Raw genomic sequence first — 12,572 nt, forward strand, 5'->3', positions numbered from 1 at the left:
AGGTTGGGAATCAAATCACCAAATCACCATCCTATTTTACCCTCTGGGCTGCATGTTATTTGATCAAGCCTGGGAATGCCAACTGCCCTTGGTAACCCAGCTTTATTGAAGAAATATTCACAGAGCCAAGTTGCTTGTTCAAGGTTGGTCTGCAACCAGTTTTCAAGATCTTCCACCGACGGGGGTTGCTGCTGTATTAAGCTTCAATGCAAGCTCATATTTCAAAGTTACCAGAAGCAGATCTTTACAAAAGCCAGTGTATACATTGATTAACCAAATAACAAAGGTAACATTTACAACAGAAAGACAAATCAATTGGAATGGGCAAATAATGCCATGATTTGCTAGAGACCAGAATACATTAACTTGCCTCTAAGATGCATTGACATAAATGAAAACTACAGTAGACACTGGCAGCAAGACCATCTCAATATTTGTGTCATGACTGCATCAAACATTAAATGTAAAAAGCACAAAAGAAGTGAAGGATTTGGGGATACATGTACAGTGCCCTCCACAATGTTTGGGGGTGTTATGGGCTGGGCACGTATGGCTGCTGAAGGTACTGGCTCACTTATCTTTGTTGATGATACAACTGCTGATGGTAGTAGCATAATGAATTCTGAAGTGTATAGACACATCCTATCTGCTCAAGTTCAAACAAATGCCTCAAAACTCATTGGCAGGCAGTTCATTCAACAGCAAGACAATGATCCCAAACATACTGCTAATGCAATAAAGGAGTTTTTCAAAGCTAAAAAAATGGTCAATTCTTGAGTGGCCAAGTAAATCACCCGATCTGAACCCAATTGAGCATGACCTTTTATATGCTGAAGAGTAAACGGAAGTGGACTAGCCCCCAAAACAAGCATAAGCTAAAGATGGCTGCAATACAGGCCTGGCAGATCATCACCAGAGAAGACGCCCAGCAACCGGTGATGTCCATGAATCGCAGACTTCTAGCAGTCATTGCATGCAAAGGGTATACAACAAAATACTAAACATGACTACTTTTATTTACATAACATTGCTGTGTTCCAAACATTATGGTGCCCTGAAATGGGGGGGGGGGGGGGGGGGGGACTATGGAGAAACACTGCTGTACTTTCTACATGGTGAAACCAAAATGTATAAAAATGGCCTTTATTAAAATCTGACAATGTGCATTTTGACCAAATGTGATTTTTTTCTATTACAAATCTCAAATTGTGGAGTACAGAGGCAAATAAATAAATGATGGGTCTTTGTCCCAAACATTATGGAGGGCACTGTATACAAATCCTTGAAGGTGACAGGACAGAAAAATGCACAAAGAAACTCGGGCTTACTAATAGCCACGGAGAGTGTAGAAGCAAGGAAATGAGGTTGAAACTTTTCATAAACATAAGTTTGGTTACCACCAGAGGCTCGTGCATAATTGCACGCACTGCACTTTAGGAATGACATGAAAACCTCAGAGAGAACACACAGATTTACTACAAAGGAATTTGAGGTTAGGAATTTGAGAGGTTTCAAATCACTTTATGGCATTGACCAAGTAAATAGAGAAAAACTATCCACTATGGTGGAAGAGTTACGAACATGAGGACATAGTTGTAAAATGAATACAAAACAAAACACAAGGAAAACCATTGTGTGGTTAAGATCTGGAATGTGCAGACTGAAACGGTGACAAAAGCAGATCCAAGTGTAGTACTGAATATGAAGAAGAAGTACTTGAAGGAACAATTATGTCAAAGAATGAAGAAGAGGATTACCTGCATTTGTTTCTACTGGCAAAGGCACAATAGGATAAATGCCATTGTTTTGTGCAGGAGCCATTTTATCACGATGCTAGCAAATGCCTTGATTTAGGAAGTAGTTATTGTAGCTTAATTTTGCAGTAACCCATGGGTTTCTCCCATTATTTGATGGTTCACACAAACCTGGGCAAATCACTGAGGAGAGTTAAAGTTCATTCTTCATGGTCATCAACATCGGAGAATACATTGGTGATGGATAGGCCCTGACAGAAACACACGATTGGATTGTTGAACAGAGACTCCGATATTTGGTAGAATTTACGCATCCAGTTAAACTTTTCCAAAACAATCTCTAGTGAAACAGGAAATGCTGCAGAATACAGCATTTGAGGAGTTGGAGGTTTAAGCTTCAGGAAAATCTGCTTCATGGTATGAAACATTCAGGTTTGAAATCGAGCAGACAAGATGAAATGGAGATTCCTGGTCCACAAGTAGTAGAGGATAAGGAAGAAACCAGTGTGAACCAATAATCATTTCCAATATTGACAAACCCAGGCTATGGACACTAACCTGAAACTCTCAAACATGAGTAGCTCAATGGTTCATGTTTTATAATCAGTTTGTCATTCCTGTGGAATATACCTCTGAGTGGTTTATATTTTAATCCCTGTAAATGGCATAATGATAGCCCCTCTTATAACTCATTGACATGTTAACTGAAGACTAGTGTCTCTTACAAAATCTAGGCGTATGACAACATGAGAGGTTGATCAGCATCTTCTACTTGGTTGTTTTACATAGTGTACACACGGTACTTCAGAGGGTTTTAAGAGTCAATCACGCATTGTGGCACCTTAGGTAGCAGACATCAGAAACCTTCCAGTCTAATCTTATAAAAGAGTAGGCAAGTGAGGATCATGACATAGTTCCACAAGAGGTGAACCATATCTGAGAACATTGTCTGAAAAGAAGGGGAACTTGGTGATTTGAGCAAAATGCAACCACCCAGAAAGTAAGCCGTCTTTTTCCTGCTGTGCCCTGAGTATTGGGCACTACTACCACTGGTCTGGAGAAGATCATGGTGTGTCACTGAAGAATGTAAAGCCTAACATTACATATGCTTGGAACCAATCTTTTTGGCTGGCAAGTAGTGAAAGACTCTTATAAGTTAAAAATCTCTATAATCATTTGCATCTTGATTATTACAGCAAATTTTGAAAGAGCCGAATAAGGACACTTGCAGGTATGAAGAGCGAACATAACACACAAAAAGTAGAGCCACCCATGTTATTGGCAATTGTAGGAAGCTAGCGCTGCAAGATATTTAATGGGTGCAGTTCATCATCATAGCTCTGCCCACTGCCCATCATTGTGTCACTGACATAACTTTACTGCCGTTACTTAACTAAAGAAATACAGACAAATAAGGGCAGTGAAGAAAGCCAATGGCATGTTGACCTTCATTGTGAGAGGATTTGAGTTTAGGAGCAAGGAACTGTACTGCAGTTGTACAGGGCCCTAGTGAGACCACACTTGGAGTATTGTGTGCAATTCTGGTTTCCTAATTTGAGGAAGGACATTATTGCTATTGAGGGAGTGCAATGTAGGTTCACCAGGTTAATTCCCGGGATGGCAGGACTGACGTATGATGAAAGAATGGATCGACTGGGCTTGCATTCACTGGAATTTAGAAGGATGAGAGGGGATCTTATAGAAACATATAAAATTCTTAAATGATTGGACAGGGTAGATGAAGGAAAAATGTTCCTGATGCTGGTCCAGGACCAGGGGTCACAGTTTAAGAATAAGGGGTAGGCCATTTAGGACTGAGATGAGGAAAATCTTTTTCACCCAGAAAGTTGTGAGTCTGTGGAATTCTCTGCCATGGAAGCAGTGGAGGCCAATTTACTGGATGTTTTCAAGGGAGAGTTAGATTTAGCTCATAGGGCTAAAGGAATCAAGGGATATGGGGAAAAAGCTGGAACGGGATACTGATTTTTGATGATCAGCCATGATCATATTGAATAGCAGTGCTGGTTCGAAGGGTCAAATGGCCTACTCCTGCACCTATTTTCCATGGTTCTATGTTTCTAATTCTAATGGCCCAAATTGCTACTAAAGGACGAACTAGACAGTGATTGGAACTTCCCGAATTCTCACCCCTAAACCACTGTTGCAGGTGTCAGAGTCAAACAAGCCATAGATTTCCTTGCGTAACATATTCTTGCCAATTATTAAACAGCATAATTTACAATATCAAGTGAAAGCAACAATTGTGTGGAATAAAAATGTTGACTTACTACCAGTAGAACAACTGGAATAAAAATGCCAGCTAATAATTGGTAGGGTATGGTGTCTTCTTTGTATGGGTACTTGATGGTTTCATCATTACAGTAAAATCCTCGTCGGAATGGAGTGCGCATCGATGTCAGAATTGCAAAGGGCAATCCAGCTAGTAAAGCAACAAGAAACCAATCTGTCAGTTTAATTAGATATGATACATGCTACTTTGTGATTGACGTCCAAACATTACCTGATATAACTGCACTCAATATCACTGATATAAGATCACTCGCAACAAGCTGCGGACATGTTTAAAACAGTGGAAAGTTTAAAGGCGCCAGACCTATTGCACTTCAGCACACCAACATGTTGATTTACGAAGTCTCTGGGTAGATTGCAACAGAGGGCAAGAAAAGTGCCCGTCTTATCTGCTGCATCCTGTCGACCAAGTGAGCAGCAGCAGTCAGCATAACTGCCTACCAGCCATAAAGGCACCAGACCCATTGCACTTCAGCACACCAACATGTTGACTTACGAAGTCACACATAGAGACTTCTCTGGGTAGATTGCAACAGAGGGCATGAAAAGTGCCCGTCTTATCTGTTGCCATGTGCGTCCTGTCAACCAAGTGAGCACGACTGCCTACCAGCCAGCCATTTAGGGCAATGGATGGGGCAAGAACTAAAATAGAATAAAAAATGCTTTAAAAAGAGCAGTTCGAAAAGAAACAACCTAGAATCAGACAAAAGGATAATGAAAGATTAACCGAATAATTTTCACAAAACATTAATGAACTTTCAGTCACCCGGCATTTTAATAGACCATCTTAGGCTTGAACTATGTGTTTTCTGCAGTGGTCATTCCTAGTTCTTCACAATGATGGGTTGCTATGAATGCTAAAAGCTTTGCAATTAAACTATTTATTTCTACATAGTTTTCTTCCTTGATTCATATAGGAACAGGGTACTGATTCTGGATGAACAATTATGATCATATTAAATGGCGGTGCTGGCGCAAAGGGCCGAATGGCCTACTCCTGCACCAATTTTCTATGTTTCTATACCAAGGGATCAGTTCCTTAGTTCATAACCCCCTACAGTTAATCAGATGCTGATATTTCTATGCACAAGTGAACACTTAGGTGAACTACTGAAGGGGTTTGTTTGAATGCCTTAAGAAATTCAACCTCAAGTCCATCAATATAGGGAGGAAAGAAAAAGCAATGTAATCGCAGTGACATAAAATGACATCTTTGATCAAATCCAAGACTTCATGAATTTATGCAGCAGGCACAAATATGTAGATAATGGGCATCTATCAACAGTCAATTGAATAGCATGTGCATGCTTCAACTTCCAATGAGCACTCAGATGTGAACAGAAGATCAAACTAATGGAATTAACCTCATTCAATGTATTTTATAATACAAGAACAAAATTAACATTTAGACGGATACATGAAGAGGCAGGGGGCAGTAGAATATGGGCCATGTGCAGGCAGATGGGATTAGTTTAAATTGGCATCATGGTCAGCAGGGACATCATGGACTGAAGGGTTCTATTGTTCCGTGTCTCTGTAATCAAATGTCTAATAGGCTTTGCGAACGGGAAATGATAACAGCAGTAAGTCATAATAACCAACTCTATGTGCAGCAACATATTATGTAAATTGTTTCTCAAAATAATAGTTGTTATCTCTATGTTATGTAAACACCGAACAGTTATCTCCGCTAAGTATTTTAAAAATAATTTCTAATTTGCATCATTGCCGCAAAAGATAACAAACTGATCATTGATACAGAAAAGTGAGAAATGCTAACAAATGCCCCCATGTTACAGTCATTCGGGTATCAGAATTTTACCCTAACAGAATTCACAAATCACGACCTGAAACTTTGAAATGTGGATTAAAATTAGCTTACAGAATTCGTTAAAAAAATTGAATAAACACATACTTTTTTCATTTGCATTTGTTGACACATGTAGATGACATGTCCTTGCATTATGGAAAATTGCAATTCAAACCGTTTTATACAAAAACACAATCGCCCCATAATACAAGAGTCACCCAAGTCCCGAAAAGAGTTGAGAGATTTATGCAGAAAATTCTGGTATTTCTCTTCGTATAAGCTATATACCTGCGAGGAAACTAAAAGTGAGGTTTTACTATTGTTGCTGGGTTCAATTATTTATTTTTTTCTGGTCTATACAGGCTACTGTTGAAATTGATCGGTACTGTAGTACTAAGCATTAAATCAACATTTTCTGCTGGTGTTTTTAAAAGGAAAGCTTTCTTGATTCAGATAACCAAGTTGTCTATCTTACCAACATCTCGGAAGAGGAAATAAATATGCACATGGAATAGCATTTTCTTAAATAACATAGCTTAAGAGAATTCAAATCTGTTATACGAGTCTATTTCCTTAAATAGTACCTTATATTCAAATAGTGTTGCATACCTTCCTCTCATCTATTCTATATTGAATTGGGTGGACGCCAACATTTCACGGAGTTTGACGTATGCAATAATTTTCTGGTAACTAGGCTTTGTCAGAAGAAAATAATTAGTTGTTATTTTTCATGCAGAAATCGTACAAATATTTTAGATTTTTAGATTTAGAGATACAGCGCAGAAACAGGCCCTACGGCCCATCGGGTCCGTGCCGCCCAGCGATCCCCGCACACTAACACTATCCTACACCCACTAGGGACAATGTTTACATTTGCCCAGCCAATTAACCCACATACCTGTACGTCTTTGGAGTGTGGGAGGAAACCGAAGATCTCGGAGAAAACCCACGCAGGTCACGGGAGAACGTACAAACTCCGTACAGTACAGCACCCGTAGTCAGGATCGAACCTGAGTCTCCAGCGCTGCATTCGCTGTGAGGCAGCAACTCTACCGCTGCGCCACCGTGCCGCCCATTGTCCATCATGAGATTTATTTTGGTACAGGCTGATTGATTTCTTGAAATATTATTTAATGGAATGTCAATTGCGACAAAACTGAAACAGAATTCTGTGACTTGGAACAAATAAATGACGCCAAGGCGTTATTCATATACGTAATCTTAAAAGTCCCAAGGAGTGGAACCACCCACATTCCAGCAAACGCCTAGCCACATTTAGCAAACCATTATGATAGTAACAGGTTGTTAACTTTTAAATATAAATTCAAACAGCTTGACAGTTCTCAGCTGTCAACACTGCAGCATTTGCTATGAAACTAAACAAAAGGCCAAGGGGGTTATTGGCAAATACCAAAAATTTCAAAGTTAAACAGGAGTAGGAAGTGAAATGCAACAGCAAATGATACAACTCCATTGTATTCCAACCAAAATACAACAGCAGAATAGATAAATGCACGGAAGGGGATGGGCTGACATTACTCCAGCCAAGCCCATTTCTGCTCTCACTGGCACTTGCTTTTGACCTTCTCTTAGAATATCCCAGGAACCTTTCCAGAGCAGCTGCACATTACAAACTAACTGAGTCAGACTAAAAACTTAACCTGTGATAACATGATAATCATGAAAGTGATGAGCCAAACTTTGAGAGGTGGTGGGCAGTTTCCATTATTATAACAAACAAAATGCACACAATTTGCCAACAGTACCAATGTTTTATAAAGTTGTACCAAGACCTTCCTGCTTCTGTACTCCATGCCATGAATTAATGAAGGTCAGTATGCTTTCTTCAACATCTGTGCTGTCAACTTAATGAACCTTTGGCCTTAACATAGAACATAGAACCACACAACACAGGAAGAGTCACCTTTGTCCCATGATGTCTGTGCTGCACATGATATCAAATTAAACTAATCCCTTCTGTAATAAGGGAACGAGAACTAGGCACAATATTCCAAATGTAGACTCACCAAAGTTTTATAAAGCAGCAACATGAATTCCTGACTCTATACTCAATACTCTAACCGATGAAAGAAAGCATACCATACTCCTTTTCCACTCTATGTAACTCAGAGTAACTCAGCTGGTCAGGCAGCATCTGGGAAGGGGACGGATAGGCTATTTTATTCTCCAGCCTGAAGAAGGGTGCTGACCTGAAACATCATCTATCCATCCCCTCCAAAGATGCTGCTTAGCCCATTGAGTTATATGAGCACTTTCTGCTTTGTTTTAGGTCTTGGAAATCAATGCAGACTGTGCCTTTAATTAAAATTACTTTTCGTCAAAAGATCACAGAAAACTCTCCTTTTTGAGTTCAAGGACTGGACTCTGGATTTTAGCCAACAAATATGGGATTCATATCAAGTCACGAAATCAAAGACTCTAACCACAGAATCACTCAGAATTAATAATCCAGAACTATTACTTATTCAGGAGACAGTGAATCTGCTTTGAGAACATGGAGTGAATAAAATAAGATTAGATTACTGTAGGGTCAGTGTAAATGGGTGGTTGATGGAAAGGCAGTAACTTAGTGAATTGAAGAAGCCTTTTATGTGTTATATTTTGCTTTCTGACTATCTCACATACATTGGCAGCCTGGAATAAGATTTTTTTTGGGGGGGTGGAACTTTGAGTGAAATGCTTATCAGCAAAATATTTAAAATCTATCTCCATTGAAATATCATAATACCGATTCTTTCCATGATTTACCAACGCTGTCCTATTTTTAGTTTTTTTAGAAGGTGTCAAGTCAATTGCTTTTGGGAATCTACCCGGTAACAGAGTAGCTTTGATAAGGGCAGTCAATGTAATCTGCAAGCAATAGGATAAGATAAGTGAAATAACTCAACAAGTAACAGTTACAGAGTCCAACTTTTTGTTTTACATTTACTTTTCCAATGTATATTGTTATAAAACAATACATCGCCAGTCCTAAAACCGACTATAGATGATGGGAGTCAGCAACAAAAACAGAAAAATGCCAGTAACATTCAGGACAGACAGCATGGCCATTGAGAGAAACAAAATTCAATGGCCTGCTGTCAGAAAAGAAAAAGGATTATTCTTCACATACAGCACCCCCCCCCCCCCCCCCCCCCCCCCCCCCCCCACCCCCCGGAGATATCAAAAGACTTACCATTTAGGAAAGGAAGGAAAAAGATGCTTATGACAAATAACGAGAGCTCAATTCTGCAGGAAGCCTGGAAGTGTACAGATGGTGCTGGGAGTGAAATTAAGAAGCAAACTTGAAAGCAGAAAAGATACAAGAAAAAAAACTGATAAGTAAAATTTACCAAACGCCAAATCAATTTAGAAATATATTAATGGAAAGAGTCAGAGTCATACAACACGGGAACAGCTGGTTCATGCTGATCAAGGTGCCTTCCTGAGCTAGTCACATTTGCCTATTTTGGGCCATATCCCTCTAAATCTTTCCTAAACATGTACCTGTCCAAATGTTGGTTACCAATGAATGAGTAGGTCCAATTAGAAACCAAAGTAGTATGTTGTGTTTAGGCAGGAGATGAAGACCTGTACACTTCCAGACAAAGATGTAGTTATGGGTACCCATATGGGCTCCTGCTATGCATGTCCTTTTGTTGGTTATGTTGAAAGTTATTTGTTCCAACCAGACCCCAGCATCATTCCCCAAATCTGCACCAGGACTGCCTTCTGCATTTGTGCCGAAATTGTTGATTTCATCAACTTTACTACTAAATTCCACCCTGCCCTCAAATTCACTGAGACTATCTCTGACACGTTTCTCCCCTTTCTCGATCTCTCTGTCTCTATCACAGGGGACAGTATCGACTGACATCTAGTAAAAACCCACTGACTCCCACTTCTACCTTGACTACACCTTCTCCCTCCCTGCCTCTTGCAAGGATACCATCCATTTTTACCATCTGCTCCCAAGTTGAGTCTTTCCACTCAAGGATATACGAGATGTTTTCTTTCTTCAATAAACAAGGCTTCCCCCACTGCTGCTGTGGATGGAGCCCTCACCCATGTCTTCTCTAAGAACCTGCAGTTCTGCTCTCACTTCCCTTCCCTCCAGGCAGAACCAGAATAGAGTTCCTCTGGTTCCCACCTATCCCCCCACCTGCCTCCGTATCAAACACATCATTCTCCGACATTTCTGCCACCTTCAACGTGATCCCACCACCAGTCCCCACCCCTCCTTTTACCGCAGAGACCACTCTCTCCATAATTCCTTGGATCGCTCATCCTTGCCCACCCAACTTGCCTCTTCCTCAGCCATTTCCCCAGCAACCACAGGAGATGTAGCATCTGTCCCAAATCTCTGCTCCCACTTCCATCCTGGGACCACAGCAGCCCCTTTTAGGTGAGAAAAAGTTTGATGTGAACTTCTTCCAATCTCGTCCGTTGTATCTCGATGCTCTTAATGTGCTCCTTTACTTTGGCGAGTCCAACAGTAGACGAGGCTGCTCACTGACACGAAGGGGAAATAACAATTAATTATTAACTACCAACCTACCATATCGTATCCCATTGGTATGTGCAGGAAGCAGACTTCCCAGAGGAAACCTACTTGGTCACAGGTAGAAGATGAAATCTCCACACAAACAACACTAGAGGTCGGGGTCAAACCCAAGTCTTTAGAAGTATGCACAGCAGCACTAATCTAATCAGGAAGGGTAGAAGTTATCTCACAAAATGTCAGGCATTAGTTAGTTCAGTTAATATTATTGTTTATGATTGATTTTTACTATATGGGCATATAAATTTATATGAAATCAAGGGAGATGAAAGAGGAAACAAGTTAGCCATGATCTCCATATCAGCAGAATATGCTCGAGGGACTAAATGTCCTACTCTTGTTCACAAGTTATCTCAAAGTTATAACTTTATTTTTTAAAGAGCTACAATTTTTAACATTTTTACTGAATGTTCTGCTCATCGTGTTAAGAGCTAAGTAAATTACACAAACAAAGGACAATGATCTTACAAGTTTTTACTTTTGTTGCGATCTATACAGTTGTGACAATCTGTAGCTAAGACTGCGTTGAGTTACAAAGATCTCTTCAGTTCTCGAGGCGACACATCTCAATATAGTCAGTAAACAACAGCATTGATAGGGCACGTCAATGCAGTTATTATCTAACTTATTTTAGTCAGTGTGACATTTGTCACAGAATCCATGCAGGGATGGGAAAATATATTAAAAATGTCAACCAAAGATTCTGCTTCCAATTCCCTTCTTCCACTCCAAATAAAATCATCAAAACATTTACAGGCCACATCCTAAGTGAAACAAGTTCATTATCTCAAATTCTGCAAAGTTTCAAACTTAAAATACTCACCCTGGTTTTAAATCTTTCATTGGCCTAAATCACCTTACTGTCTGTAATCTTCTCCCCAGCCCTCTAACCTTCTGAGATCTATATTCCTCCAGTTCTGGCCGCAGTCACCTCCCGATATGGAATCATTCCATCACAATCAGGCCTGAAGAAGGGTCTTGACCCAAAACGTCACCTATTCGTTTTCTCCAGAGATGCTGCCTGACCCACTGAGTTACACTAACATTTGGTGTCTATCAAACCAGCATCTGCACTTCCTTCCTATACAGTAGCAGGGTACAGGAATATAGTTATCTGAAAGTGGTGACACAGTTAGACATTGTGGCGAAGGCAGCATACGGCACATTTGCGTTCAACAAGTTATTTAAGTACAAGAGTTGGGACTTAATGTTTTAACTGCACAACACATTGATTGCACCTGGAATATTGTGTTTTAGTTGCCATGCTATAGGAAGGATGCGACTAAGATAGGGAAGGTGCAGACAAAATTTAACAAGGATGCTGTTGAGACTGGAGGGCCTGAATTAAAAAGACAGGATAGTTGGGACTATCCCTGGAACAAAGGAGGCTGCGGGGTGACCTTATAGAGCTACAAAAAAATTACGAGAGACAATAATAAATTGAATGATCACAGTCTTATCAGGATCGGGTAGTCTAAAACTAGAAGGCATCGGTTTGAATTGGGATGGGTAACATTTAAGAGACCTAAAAGGCAGATTTTTCACAGAGCTTGGTGGGTATATGGAATGAGCTGCCAGAGGAAGTGGTAGCAATAGAACATTAACTGGTTCATGGATGGAATGTTTTTAGAGGGATATGGCCCCAATGTAGGCAAATGAATCTAGATCAGCTTGGTCGGCATGAATCAATTGGGCTAAAGGGCCTGTTTCCATGTTGTATGATGCCATGACTCCAGTAGCTTTACTTTCAACTGCCTCCATCATTGCAATTCCCTCCCTAAACCTTTGCTCCCTGAAGGCAGACACAAAATGCTGGAATAACTCACGGGACAGGCAGCATCTCTGGAGAGAAGGAATGTGTGACCTTTCGATTCGAGACCCATCTTCAGACCCTTTGCTCCCTCAACTTCCCTTGATCGATTAATATGCTCCTTAAAGCCTCCCTTTCATCTGCTCTAATATTAATTTAGATGTCAGACCTTAATTTCACGTTTTCTGCAATTTGGACAATTTCACAGAACAACTAAAAACAGTGCTCATAAAACAGCATCTGCCACCAGGTGCCTACCAGGCAATGTCAATACCATTTGAGAGACGACAAAAATGGCAGAGCCTGCAGAACTGTACTGTGCCACAA

At 40.3% G+C, this 12,572-nt stretch overlaps 1 protein-coding gene across 3 annotated transcripts in view; it reads right to left on the minus strand.

Moving 5' to 3' along the window:
- The window catches only part of plpp1a (phospholipid phosphatase 1a), a 106,124-nt gene that overhangs the window by 52,218 nt on the left and 41,334 nt on the right, over positions 1-12,572 (minus strand). For 2 of the 3 annotated variants that reach the window (XM_078396921.1, XM_078396928.1), the window contains exon 2: positions 4,043-4,194. The exons of the other annotated variant lie outside the window; for it this stretch is intronic. In XM_078396921.1, the coding sequence (XP_078253047.1) occupies positions 4,043-4,194 (152 nt within the window). The remainder of the gene's footprint in view (positions 1-4,042; positions 4,195-12,572) is intronic. 3 annotated transcript variants of the gene reach the window in all.

Source organism: Rhinoraja longicauda, chromosome 1, assembly GCF_053455715.1.
Source record: "Rhinoraja longicauda isolate Sanriku21f chromosome 1, sRhiLon1.1, whole genome shotgun sequence".
Classification (NCBI taxonomy): Eukaryota; Metazoa; Chordata; class Chondrichthyes; order Rajiformes; family Arhynchobatidae; genus Rhinoraja; species Rhinoraja longicauda.